Raw genomic sequence first — 14,595 nt, forward strand, 5'->3', positions numbered from 1 at the left:
AATCAGTTCTAATGAGGTGGATGAAACTGGAGCCTATTATACAGAGTGAAGTAAGCCAGAAAGAAAAACACCAATACAGTATACTAATGCATTTATATGGAATTTAGAAAGATGGTAACAATAACCCTGTGTACAAGACAGCAAAAGACACACTGATGTATAGAACAGTTTTTTGGACTCTGTGGGAAAGGGAGAGGGTGGGAAGATTTGGGAGAATGGCATTGAAACATGTATAATATCATATATGAAACGAGTTGCCAGTCCAGGTTCGATGCACGATACTGGATGCTTGGGACTGGTGCACTGGGACGACCCAGAGGGATGGTATGGGGAGGGAGGAGGGAGGAGGGTTCAGGATGGGGAACACATGTATATCTGTGGATTCATTTTGATATATGGCAAAACCTATACAATATTGTAAAATTAAAAAAATAAATGAATAAATAAATAAACAGGAAAAAATGAAAGAAACCTGTAAAAAAAAAAAATTCTACTCCATCTAATTCATCTTACATTAAAATCAATTATAGAACAGTTGATATGTATGTCTACTGACACACAAAATTATACTTCAAAATATACTTTATCATATTTGATTATGATATTATCTAAAATTACATTTTTCTCAGAGCACAATAGTAGGTAGTGGTAATCTGTACTTTGTTTAAATGGCATTAGAAAACCACTGTGTATTTGAAAATTTGCCAGATATATTTTATAAAATTGGTTTATTCATATGCTATCTTATTTTAAAGATTTACTATAAATTGCAATTTCTTTTGTCCTTAGCTTTCACTAGTTTCACTTTAAAAATTTTTATCATTTGTTTGCCTCAAAATTGTATTAAAATATTATTTCCTTATTGTTTAAGGTGGGCCCTTTCTGAAGGACAACTTAACCATTCAAAGTGTTGCAGCTTCATCTATTGTCACACTCTATTTTACAGACCTAGGTCAACAAGTCAGTTGGACTACAGTAAGTATCAATTTGAAATGCAATATAGATGTCCCACGTTTTGATGTGAATGATTTGTTGAGAGAGGATATTTTCTATCAAATAAATTCATAGTGAAACAAAATATTGCACTAAAAGTATTTTAAATTCTCCATTCTTACTATGATCAATGGCCAAATTTCCATTCAAGAACTGGAGAAAGGGGGAAAAAATGGTTGAAAGAAGAAATAATTATTTTGTAAATTCAAATCTATCGCATGAGTGATGGCCTCATTTCTATTTTCCCTGTGTCTTGTCAGTTACTTGGTATTTCTTCATCTTTTCCTTCTAGGAGCCTCAGTATAATGAAGACACATTTGTCATTGGAAAGAAGGGAGATAGAATATTCAATAAAAAATGTCCCAAGACAGTTGAGAGGACATTTTAAAATCTGAGAGTGAAGAAATAAGACTTATTTGAGTTGTAGGGGTTGGGGTGTTTTTTCAACTTTCTTGAAGGAGGTAATTTCAAAGTGGTGGCAACTGAATCCAATAGCATTAGAAGAATGAAGACCATATTAAAAAACAAGAGAAGTAAGAAACAGAAAATACTTGATACTACTTCACAAGTACTGAAGGATTCATGAGTAATGAATAGATAGATGGGATATCTTCAGTAGCAAGAAGCTATGTGGTATTTGGAAAAGACTCTGATGCTGGGAGGGACTGGGGGCAGGAGGAGAAGGGGACGACAGAGGATGAGATGGCTAGATGGCTTCACTGACTCAATGGACGTGAGTCTGGGTGAACTCCGGGAGTTGGTGATGGACAGGGAGGCCTGGCGTGCTGTGATTCATGAGGTCACAAAGAGCCGGACACGACTGAGCGACTGAACTGAACTGAACTGATGTGTTATTTAGTGACAGGAAGTGAAGGAGTTAATCTGATGAGTAACTTTGGCACTGATGTATAAAAATTAGTGCAATCATTCATTTTTCAGTTAAATGTAACCTATTTTCTTTATATTATTCAGACTTTTAATATTTTTTCTGGTTACATTCAATTTCATACTTGTGATGTGATTACTTTTAATATTTTCTATTCAAATTGGCTTTCTTTTGCCAGCTTAGTGTTTTGAGTTTTCCCTGTATAGTTAAACAATCAATTTTTAAAATTATTAAAGACACAGGATAATTTATACATTGTTATTTAAGTCTCATAATGAGAAATTCAAGTTTACATTCATGAATCAAAATGTCACATGCTTTAATTTTCCACCAATTTTTCCTGTATTATCTTCTTGAATTTAGATAATTATATTTAGTGTGCTTGGCTAAATGGTTGCTCTAGTTTCCAAGATTTATTGAGCCTTTGAGTGTTAATTTGTTGCATTAAAAAATAAATAAAACTAAGTTTAGAGTTATTTGGCCACCTGATATGAATAAATGACTCATTGGAAAAGACCCTGATGTTGGAAAAGATTGAGGGCAGGAGGAGAAGGAGACAACAGAGGATGAGATGGTTGATGGCATCACCAACTTGATATTGGTGATGGACAGAGAAGCCTGGCATGCTGCAGTCCATGGGGTCGCAAACAGTCACACATGACTGAACGACTGAACTGAACTGAACTGAAGTTTAGAGTATTCTGAATCTTTGTGGAGTATATCATACTGTTTACCAAAAAGCTACTAACGCATGCATATTGTAACAAAAGTGTTTAGAGTTTAAAAGTAATATCTACAGACCCTTGCTAAAAGAGATGTTAGACAAGCAGATTTTTATCTTCAAAGGTTAAAATATTCAAAGAATCTTTGTCCACATTCATGATGAAAAAGGAATTCTATCTACAGAAACTGTGTCAGAGTGAGTGGCAATAACTGTGATACATAATAAATTTCAGCTGCATCATTGGGATAAGCACTGAGAAAAAAAAAGCTAAGGTAGAATTCTGTGACAATTGTGCTAGAAAATTACAGCTTATCTGAGAGGAAAGTCATTTAGGTGACAAAGAGAACTATGAAATAGGCTGGATATTTTTAAATCAACCCTATGGTTCACACTTTTTTGCTCCAAATGAGTCAGTCCTATTAAATGCTAAAAATATACACATTACATTGCCATCACACCCACTTTATATCAACTAAATTGCACAATTAAAGCAATATTTTACCACAATTAACATTCTTACACATTTATAAAATATTAAAATTCACTCCTATAATAAAAGCATTATTAAGTTTTCTTTTTTGTGAGAAACAATCTCTTTAATTTAGCAAGGTCAAAATTAGTAATTTAATAATATTTTTCAAGAGGCGAGAGTTTGCTGCAGAATGTTGAGAAAATTCTTGTCTGGTGGAACTTAGGATAAATTGGAAGACTTAGGATAATGTTATAAATTAATATAATTATAATAAAATAATTCCCATCATACAAATCCTATTAACTAAAGATCACATTCCGTTTTCATCATTTTTATCTTCATTAATGTTTCTGTACATGCTGTGCGTAGTCACTCAATTGTGTCCGATCCTATGAACTGTAGCCCGCCAGGCTCTTCTGTCCATGGGGATTCTCCAGCCAAGAATACTGGAGTGGGTTGCCATGCCCTCCTCCAGGGGATCTTCCCAACCCAGGGATCAAACCCAGGTCTCCTGTATTGCAGACAGATTTTTTTTTAACTATCTGAGCCACAAGAGAAGCATGTGTATGCATAGTCCTATGCAAATTATGAACTTCCCTCATAGCTGAGTTGGTTAAGAATCTGCCTGCAATGCAGGAGACCTGGTTTTGATACCTGGGTAGGGAGACTCCCTGGAGAAGGAAATGTCACCCCACTCCAGGATTCTTGCCTGGAGAATCCCAAGGACAGAGGAGGAGCCTGGCAGGCTACAGTCCATGGGGTCACAAGAATCAGACATGACTTACCTACTAAACTACTACTACTATGCAAATTAGTTCTTGCATAGATTTATGTATCTACCAAACTCAGATATAGAATTGTTCAATTCTTCAAAAGGAACTCCTTCATCTTATTCCTCTGTATTTACAGAGAAATCTATCCTGGGGCAACCACTGATCTGTTTTTCATCTCTATATTATTGCCATGTAGTGATTGCTCTGTAAACAGAATCAAATAATTTTTGAGACTGATGTTTATTTTTCTCTTAGTATAGTGACTCTGGGATCCATCTTGGTTATTGCATGTATATCAATACTTATGCTTCTTTTTATTGGTGAGTAGTACTTGATTATATGTATGTAATTGGGTTTGTTTATTCACCCACTGACAGACATTTGAATGGTCTTCAGTATTGTTTGTTACAAATAAAGCAACAACCTACCTGTGTGTTGGTGTTTATATGAACATAGGTTTTTAATTTTCTGCAATCACTATTGAGTTGTAATATTACTTTTAATATTCTACATATCTAGATACAAGTCTTTTGTCTGATGCGTGGTTTGCAAATGTTTTCTCTCAGTTTTAGCTTGTCTTTTCATCATTTTAATAGGATTTTTGTTGCTGTACAAAAAGTTTTCAATTTTAATGCAGCATAATTTATTAATATTTTCTTAAAGGATCTTTTCTTCACTTTCATATGTAAGAAATATTTGCCTATCCCTAGACCTAGGAGTTCTTCTTCTGAGTTTTTCTAATCATTTAACATTTTTATATTTTACATTTTAATCATAATATTTTTATTATAAATAATTATCTATTTTTAATCACAAGGCCTAATGTTTTTTTTTTTAATTTGTCTCACGTATCTTATAATCCATTTCTGGTTTCTTTTTTATTGTTCCATTTGGATTAATTGCCATACTATTAGCTTCTCTGGTATTTTGGTGGTTGTTGTTCAGTTGCTAAGTCATGTCTGAGTCTTTGTAACCCCATGAACTGTAGCACAACAGGCTTCCCTGTCCTTCACTGTCTCCCTGAGTAGGCTCAAATTCATGTCCATTGACTCAGTGATGCCATCCAACCATCTGATCCCATGTTGCCCACTTATCCTCTTGTCCTTAATCTTTCCCAGCATCAGGGTCTTTTCCAATGAGTTGGCTCTTTGCATCAAGTGCCCAAAGTATTGGAGCTTCAACCCCAGTCCTTCCAGTGAATATTCAGGACTGATTTCCTTTAGAATTGACTGGTATGATATCCTTGCTGTCCAAGGGACTCCTGAGAGGCTTCTCCAGCACCACAGTTTGAAAGCATCAATTCTTCAGCGCTCACCCTTCTTTATGGTCCATCTCTCACATCCATACATGACTACTGGAAAAACCATTGCTTTGAGTATATGGACCTTTGTCACTAAAGCGATGCATCTGCTTTCTAATACACTGTCTAGTTTGATCATAAGTTTTCTTCCAAGGAGAAAGCATCTATTAATTTTGTGGCTGCAGTCACTGTCCACAGTTATTTTGGAGCCCAAAAATATGAAATCTGACACTGTTTCCACTCTTTACCCATCTATTTGCCATGAAGTGATGGGACCAGATGGCATGATCCTTGTTTTTGAATTCTGAGTTATAAGCTTTTCCATACTGTTCATGTGGTTCTCAAGGCAAGAATACTGAAATGGTTTGCCATTCCTTTCTCCAGTGGACCACCTTTTGTCAGAACTCTCCACCATGACATGTCCATCTTGGATGGCCCTATGTGGCATGGCTCATAGTTTCATTGAGTTAGACAAGGCTGTGGTCCATGTGATCAGTGTGATTAGTTTTCTGTGATTGTGGTGTTCATTCTGTCTGCCCTCTGATAGATAAGAGGGTTATGGAATCTTCCTAATGGGAGAGACTGACTGTGGGGGAAGCTGGGTCTTGTTCTTGATTGATGTTTTTTAACTGTGGGGTTGGAGAAGACTCATGAGAGTCCCTTGGACTGTAAGGAGATCAAACCAGTCAATCCTAAAGGAAATCAGTCCTGAATATTCATTGGAAGGACTGATGCTGAAGCTGAAACTCCAATCCTTTGGCCACCTGATGTGAAGAACTGACTTATTAGAAAAGACCCTGATTCTGGGAAAGACTGAAGGTAGGAGGAGAAGGGGATGACAGAGGACGATATGGTTGGATGGCATCACCGACTCGATGGACAAGAGTTTGAGCAAGCTCCAGGAGTTGGTGATGGACAGGAAAGCCTGGCATGCTACAGTCCAAGGGGTCACAAAGAGTCAGACATGACTGAGCAACTGAACTGATTGACAGTTTTAAGCCAACTTTTTTTTCACTCTCCTCTATCAGCTTCAAGAGGCTTTTTAGTTTCTCTTCACTTTCTGCCATTAGAGTGGTATCATCTGCATATCTGAGGTTGTTGATATTTCTCCTGGCAAACTTGATTACAACTTGTGAATATAGCCCAGCATTTCCTATGATGTACTCTGTATATATGTTAAATAAGCAGGGTGTGGTATATAGTCTTGATGTACTCCTTTCCCAGTTTTGAACAAGTCCATTGTTCCATGTCCAGTACTAACTGTTCCTTCTTGTCCTGCATACAGGCTTCTCAGGAGTCAGGTAAGGTGGTCTGGCATTCCCATCTCTTTAAGAATATTCCACAGTTTGTTGTGATCCACACAGTCAAAGACTTTAGCATAGTCAATGAAGCAGAATTAGATGTAGCTATATCCTATGTTTCAATAACTCTAATGATTACCCAAGAGATTACACTGCACATTTAAACTATTGAGTACTAATAAAATTGTTTATTAATGTGAAGATAATGCATTAATAGTTGAATGAGTTTTATTTGAGGCATTTGGTCTCCTTCTGAGTTTTCTATTGTGAATTATTTTAATTCTTTATAAATTTTAAAGCAAAAATATACTACTATAATTTCATATGGTCAATCTTTATTTAAATTTATTTTTTTTTACTGCAATTTAGTTTTTCCTTCTAATACTGAGGTTACATCTGGTATCATTATCCTTCTTTCTGAAAAACACCTTAATGTTGTATTATCGTTCTGTCTTTGATGAGTTCTCCCAATTATTGTTCATCTTAAAATGTATTCATTTAGTCTATATTCTTGGACAATATTTTTTCAGAAAAAAATACACATTGGCAGCTATTTCTGTCTTTATTTAAAAACACTATTAGTTTGATTTCCAACTCCCATTATTTCTGTTGAAAAGTCTACTGTACTCCTTAAAGTTTTTCCCTGGTTTATTTAGAATTTTTATTTTATTTGATTATGGTGCACATAGTTATGATTGTGGTTTTATTTATCCTGCTTTGGGTTTATTGTGTTATCTGCATTCCTGGCTTGATAGTTATATCTAATTTGAAAAAATTGCATAATCTCTTCATCTTTTGATTCTCCATTATTTTCTTTGTATTCTCTTTTTGGGATTCCTATTACATTTTCATATTTTCCTTTCCAAAGTTTTCATATGTATATCATATATGAAACGAGTCACCAGTCCAGGTTCGATGCTTGATACTGGATGCTTGGGGCTGGTGCACTGGGACGACCCAGAGGGATGGTATGGGGAGGGAGGAGGGAGGAGGGTTCAGGATGGGGAACACATGTATACCTGTGGCAGATTCATGTTGATATATGGCAAAATCAATACAATACTGTAAAGTTAAATAAAATAAAATTAAAAAAACACAAAGTTTTCAAATATCACTAAAATTTCAACTTTTTATTTTTCTTTGAACATTAAAAGATTGTTTTCTAAAAGTATGTGCTTGATAATTCTGTTATGTGAACCTTTAGTTCAACCATTTTCAATGCCTGGGGCTGCTTTTGGTTATGGTCATGATATCTTCACTCCTTGTATAACTGCATATTTCTGACATTGCAGAAAAATTATATTAATAAATTTAAAGATTACTTGGAGAAGCCTTGGGTGATTTTATCTTTCAAATATAATTTATCATTCTGAAGATGGACTAATGGCACTATTGAGTACAGGTCATCTCATTCCTAAGTTTTAACTGTTCTACTTTCCAACTCAAAATCTGGGGTTTTTATAGCCACCTTAGTCTTCAACAGACAACAAACAGTAATTTTGGTGCTTCCAGTCTTAAGCACCCTCAAAAGATTGGTCTTTACTTCAGGCACTTACCAAATTTCATACCCCAGGTTAATTACTACTCTGGAGAATCTTATAAAATATTTTGATCTTCTAATTCTTAAAAGACTCAGTAACTCTTTGGAGCCTGAAAAATATTTTGATTATTTTTTCTTGGTGATCTCATTATGAAGGTTTGTTTGCATAACATGAGCATAGAATTATCCATTACATGTTGTTCATATAACAGTTAATTTTTCTTGGGAAAAAAAAAAAAAAAACCTTCTAGTATCACATTAGCTTCAATAGTACTCATGGAGTACTAAGCAATATTACTATTGGGAAATTTTCTCATAATTTTAGTAGCTCTCCTATCTTTAGAAAATTACTGTTGACACTATTTTTTGCAGCAGGGCTTCTCTAGTGGCTCAGTGGTAAAGAATCATCCTGCCAATGTAGGAGACATAGGTTCAGTCCTTTGATTGGGAAGAACTCCTTGAGTAGGAAATGGCAATGCTCTCCAGTGTTCCTGCCTGTAAAATTCTATGGACAGAGGAGTCTGGTAGGTTACAGTCTATGGAGTCTCAAAAGAGTCAGACATGACCTAGCAACTAAACAATTTTCAACAACTGTGACACAAGCAATTCATGTTCCTTTTAATGGTCAATTGCAATTTTAGAGAACAAGCCAAAACCACCCTAATAATAATAGGATTAAAAAATATTTTTTTAAAGGAAGGATGCATGCATTAAATGAAATCTTAGCCCAAGGGTTTTAATCAATTTACAACTGCAGTTGAATAGAATTTATATTTTCTAAAACTGTTTATTGTCTTACTCCTTTTCAATTTAGAAATACAACAAGTTGAATATTCTAGAGGAGTTCTAAAAAATACCAGTTTCATAGCTTGTCTAGTAAAAATAGTGAATTTTACATTAAAAGCAACACATTAGTTTAAAAAAGAGAACTTTCTATAAAGGGGAAGTATGAAAATAAGGATGGGGAACACATGTATACCTATGGCGGATTCATTTTGATATTTGGCAAAACTAATACAGTTATGTAAAGTTTAAAAATAAAATAAAATTAAAAAAAATAAAAATAAAAATATATTGAACTTAGAAGTAGTATGTATCTTCAAAGTAAAAAAAAAAAAAGAAAGTGTACTTGCTTATTTTGAAAATAAAATCACCAGTAAATTTTGGATTAAGATGGAGTTTCTAATCATTGTAAATTCATCTGCATAGGCTGTATACCTCTAAGTATATATTTCCTTTGTATGTTTATTTCATCTTTAGTTTTGTTATTCTTTTTAGTAGAAGAAAAGCAATTTCTGTTTCAGAAATCTGTTTTATTAACATTTATATATCCTGCTTTTTAAATTATAAATCTATTTTCTGATCACTTTCTAAGTTTAATCAGTCCAAAAGTTATTTTTTTATTACCCTCCAGGGCTTTTAAATCAGAATATACCCTTTATACTTTGGCATTCTTTTAATCCCAGTGTTTCAGAATGAACAATATTTGTGATAAAATATTGGGTTTCCTAGAACATATTACTGTAAGATAGCAGGATCTCCAATTTTTTTAAGAGATGATGGAGATAAGATTGTAGTTTAATTTCCTCTGATCCAAAAAAAAACTTTCTATTTATGACAGTATGTTTATCAACTTAATAAATAGTGATATTTGGTCATATTAACTATTGTTTACAACGTTTTTCATTTCTGACATCTTACTATAGAATTTGCTCAAAATTGACTTGACTAGGTCAGAGACATTGAAATAAATATTTTAAAACAATCATCATCCTAATTAGTCTAGAGTATTAACTAGATTCTATTATCAGACATTCAGAAGATATTTTTATTTATATATGAATAATCAGGAATGTTTTATGCCATAAATTAATATATTAAAAGGTTGCTTTAGTACTGAATTTATTGGATTTATAAATTTATAAAATTATTGCATTGTTCTTATCCTCATTTAAAAATATTTCTTACCTTGTGAGATAATAAATATTGTTTAAAAATGTGTAAAAAGACAGTTACATATATAAATAGACATTTATACATGTTTATGTATATACATGTGATTATATGTATGTGCCTATATATCATATACTGTAATCATGTAGCTCCACAAAATTGTCAACAGAGATAAAAGCATCAGTTCAGTTCAGTCACTCAGTCGTGTCTGACTCTTTGCGACCCCATGAATGGCAGCACGCCAGGCCTCCCTGTCCATCACCAACTCCCAGAGTTCACTCAGACTCATGTCCATCGAGTCAGTGATGCCATCCAGCCATCTCATCCTCTGTCATCCCCTTCTCCTCCTGCTCCCAATCCCTCCCAGCATCAGAGTCTTTTCCAATGAGTCAACTCTTCTCACGAGGTGGCCAAAGTACTGGAGTTTCAGCTTTAGCATCATTCCTTCCAAAGAAATCCCAGGGCTGATCTCCTTCAGAATGGACTGGTTGATCTCCTTGTAGTCCAAGGGGCTCTCAAGAGTCTTCTCCAACACCACAGTTCAAAAGCATCAATTCTTTGGTGCTCAGCTTTCTTCACAGTCCAACTTTCACATCTATACATGACCACTGGAAAAACCATAGCCTTGACTAGACAGACCTTTGTTGGCAAAATAATGTCTCTCCTTTTCAATATGCTGTCTCGGTTGGTGATAACTTTTCTTCCAAGGAGTAAGCGTCTTTTAATTTCATGGCTGCAGTCACCATCTGCAGTGATTTTGGAGCCCAACAAAATAAAGTCTGACACTGTTTCCACTGAAAAATCAATGTGCGCACTTACATATTTGAGCAAAATACATACAGCTTCAAGTTTCCTTTCTTAGAAATGATGAAAATTGGCAAAGACAAAGCAAAACAGAAGTGGCAGTTGGATTTATCATTGTCATATTTGTCTTCTTTCTCTTCTCTGCTTTTCTCTTTGAAAACTCGTAGGGAAATTATTTTCCCTTTTCTGACTGAAAATTTCAGAATGTGACTTTAACCTGGTTTTAGCATCAAGACAAAGTCAAATGATGGACACTCACCAGATTCAGAAAGCTATCAGAAAATCAGCCAATTAATCTTTTTGAAATCATGTGGTCTAGTTTCCAATTATCTTTCCAAATCTTATGATTGTCTCTCTATAGATTGGATATCTCTCTCCACATACATGGTTGTCATACTTGTGACAAGTTCCAAAAGAAGCTCCAGAATTCAGAAAGCAATCCTCTAAAACTACTCACTCAGACTCAGTAAAAATCTGAAATTTCCAGGAGAGAGAAGTAAATTATTTCAGTTTGAATAAGGGTCAAATTGATTTTTCTTGGTGGTTCCAATGGCAAAGAATCTGCCTGCTACGTGGGAGACCTGGGTTTGATCCCTGGGTCAGGAAGATCTCCTGGAGAAGAGAATGGCAACCCACTCCAGTATTCTAGCCTGGAGAATTCCACGGAAAGAGGATTCTGGTAGGCTACAGTCCATGGAGTCTCAAAAAGTCAGATAGAACTGAGCGACTAACACTTTCACTTTCAAATTGATTGAATTCTAGATGACATGGCAGCAAAAAGCTATTTCCCATTCCATTTAGTGACAGGGATGTTTAACATAGAAGATTCATTCAGTACGGGGCTGGAAAGACATGAGAAATGCACTTATGCATTTGATTAAATGAATTTATTTAATGATAAAAATCATATGATTAAATAAAAATCTTTGCTATTTATGAAGACATCATTATATTTATGTCTAATATTTTTATTTAACTATTTATAATTGTCCTTTACCTTAACTCTTGGCTAATTTTTCTAAGGAAGATTTCCTGTTATTTGTGACAGCACTTGGTCTAGTTGTTTTTAGAGAACAGATGCTCACCTATCCATTTCACCAGCTTATACAGCAGGGTAAGTCTGGGGACATTTTATCATGGTTCTGTGTTAGTCGCTCAGCTCAGTCATGTCCAATGCTTTGAGACCCCAGGTATTCTGTCATCCACTAGGCTCCTCTGTCCATGGGATTTTCCAGGCAAAAATACTAGAGTGGGTTGCCATTCCCCTCTCCAGGGGATCTTCCAGACCCAGAGATTGAACCCGGGTCTCCTGCATTGCAGGCAGATTCTTTACTGTCTGAGCCACCAGGGAAGCTATAAAATGTACTGTTTAAACTAAATCACTTTCTTTTTTCAGGTATTTTTGGCTGAATACACAGGACCTCTGCTAATATATCTCCTCTTTTATTTGAGGATCCCGTATATATATAACATGAAAGAGAGCTCTAGAAGATTATGTCACCCAGTGGTACAGTAAGTAATACATACACATGGTACATATAGATTAAGAAGTAGACAAACTAATACACAGATATTATGTTAAAAAATATTGTAAACTCAATGAACATGGATTCACTTTTAGGGAAATACATTTTGTAAGTTTATAAACAAGTATCTATTACTTAATATACTTAATAAAGTATATTAAGAGTATATGTTTATAAAGTACCTATTACTTAATATACTTAATAGAGTATATTAAGAGTATATAATAGAGTATATACCTCCACCTTAGAGTGGAGATAAGTTCTGTTAGTTATGATCACAATCAACAAGCAAATGAAATGCTTAATGTTACAAAGTTTAGAGGTCATATATAGGGCTCAGAATATAAATACTAAAAATATGGGCACAATTTCATAGATAATCAATAACTTAACTAATAAACTGGAAGAAAAAAAGGTTTTAAAATTTACGTTTAATAAATTAAAGGCCAAAATCAAATTTAACTCTGATATAAAACACAAAAAAAGACCAAAGACACTTATCAAATATGAATGTATGATTCTTTACATACTATGGAAATAACCTCTTTCTCTGTGAAAGTGAAAGTTGCTCAGTCATGTCCAACTCTTTAATAGTCCATGGAATTCTCTAGGCCAGAGTAGTGGAGTGGGTAGCCTTTCCCTTCTCCAGGGGATCTTCCCAACCCAGGGATCAAACCCAGGTCTCTCATTGCAGGTGGATTCTTTACGTCTGTCCCCTAGATCAAATATTAAATTAAAAAGAAAGAGAATAATCATGCAAGATGCTACTTTGATATGTAGAGTTACCAATTTATTTTTTTTGGAAAAGAAATCTGAGCAAATGCCTAAACTCTAAGTGAATTAAGAAGCAAAATTCAGATCGTATGGATGCTATATGATAGAGAAAAACTTGACTCCTGGATGTCCCATATGAAATTAATCTTTCATTCACTATTACTTCTGTACTACAGCCACAATGCCCACCCTTCTTGTTCTGATTTCTGCCATGCCCTTTCACACAAGAGCATCTACACACACCATCCCTCTTCCTCCAACCTTTCTTCATGGCCTTTCACTTTCTTATCTCTTATTCAAACTTCACATAAAGCTCAATATTTCTTATCAGTGTTAGCATTTCTATTCCTTCCATAAGAAATATACTACTAAAATATTTCCCTTTATACATTTTATTACTTTAAAATTATATATTTACATAGTCATTTGTGTTTTTCACTCTATGAATTTAAGTTATATAATGAGTGTCTTTTGATGTTCAATCTTTTATGTTAATAATACATTACATGATTTTAAAAAAAAACACGCAATTGTAATGTTTTGAATGAATAGAGGCATGAAACAATTACATACAAATTTATTTTACATTGGGCTTTTTAGAGTATGAAAAGAAAGGAACCTGAACTGGATGTGTGTTCTGAGATGGGCTTTTTAAAGAAAGTTATGTTTAAATATTTTCTATGTTTTCTGAAGGTATGTGAGATTGCCAAACTAGTAAATCTGAGAAATATTAATATGGAAATTATCTGTGGTACATAGAAGTTTGATGCTTTGTAGGAGCAGAGAGAAAGCGTATGGAGCATGTGTACAGGAGGCAAGAGAAGGTTGGATCTCAGGGATCATGGTCAGGTAGTATAGGACAAGTTGTTCAGGTCCTTTGGTAACATGAAAGTCAGTCTTTCTTTTTCTTAAGTGAAGAGAATGCCCAAATCATTTAGAAAGAGTCTGGGGTGGAGAGTTTATTGGAGAATGTAATTGCCCTCATTTTTTAGATCAGACATATAATAATAATGTGCACCAGATATACATCACAGCATGGAGGGAGGACCTTTTTCTTTTTTTACCCGGCAACATTGTCAAAGGAATTGACTGATAATTGGTTGCTAGTCTTAAACACAAACATGGCATGTTTTGTAACATCTCAGTGATAAATGCATGGGTGCCACATTCTTCCTAAAGCACAAATATGTTAAGTTTACATGAAATCATTCAGAGTAGATACACACAAACTACTTTTGAAAGTTAAGTGTCTAGTAGAGGTCTATAAAATAATCCCAAGATCTCTAAAGCAATTCAGTTTCAGGACAGGTCATTTCTCAAAGTTAAAAAGATAAAATTTCAAACCCCACATCCACCTGACATATAATCCAATGTTACTTCTTCTAAGTCACTTTGAATCATATTACAGAGCATTTTTCTGCTAGTTTCCACTTCTTTTGTGACTCAACTGACCCCAAATTCTTTGAATCTCTTACAAAACTCTACATACTAGGACTAAGGACAGATCTCCAGCATGATCTCTATGCTCCTCAAGTAGTGAAATGGTGGC

At 34.5% G+C, this 14,595-nt stretch overlaps 1 protein-coding gene across 5 annotated transcripts in view; it reads left to right on the forward strand.

The window, feature by feature from the left end:
- The window catches only part of TECRL (trans-2,3-enoyl-CoA reductase like), a 148,786-nt gene that overhangs the window by 88,363 nt on the left and 45,828 nt on the right, over nt 1-14,595 (forward strand). For 3 of the 5 annotated variants that reach the window (XM_025289998.3, XM_044945838.2, XM_006080572.4), the window contains exons 4-7: nt 872-975; nt 4,104-4,168; nt 6,434-6,449; nt 12,143-12,258. In XM_025289998.3, coding sequence (XP_025145783.1) covers nt 872-975; nt 4,104-4,168; nt 6,434-6,449; nt 12,143-12,258 — 301 coding nt within the window. The remainder of the gene's footprint in view (nt 1-871; nt 976-4,103; nt 4,169-6,433; nt 6,450-12,142; nt 12,259-14,595) is intronic. The other 2 variants (XM_044945839.2, XM_006080573.4) reach the window with 1 other exon arrangement.

Source organism: Bubalus bubalis, chromosome 7 (genome assembly GCF_019923935.1).
Source record: "Bubalus bubalis isolate 160015118507 breed Murrah chromosome 7, NDDB_SH_1, whole genome shotgun sequence".
Classification (NCBI taxonomy): Eukaryota; Metazoa; Chordata; class Mammalia; order Artiodactyla; family Bovidae; genus Bubalus; species Bubalus bubalis.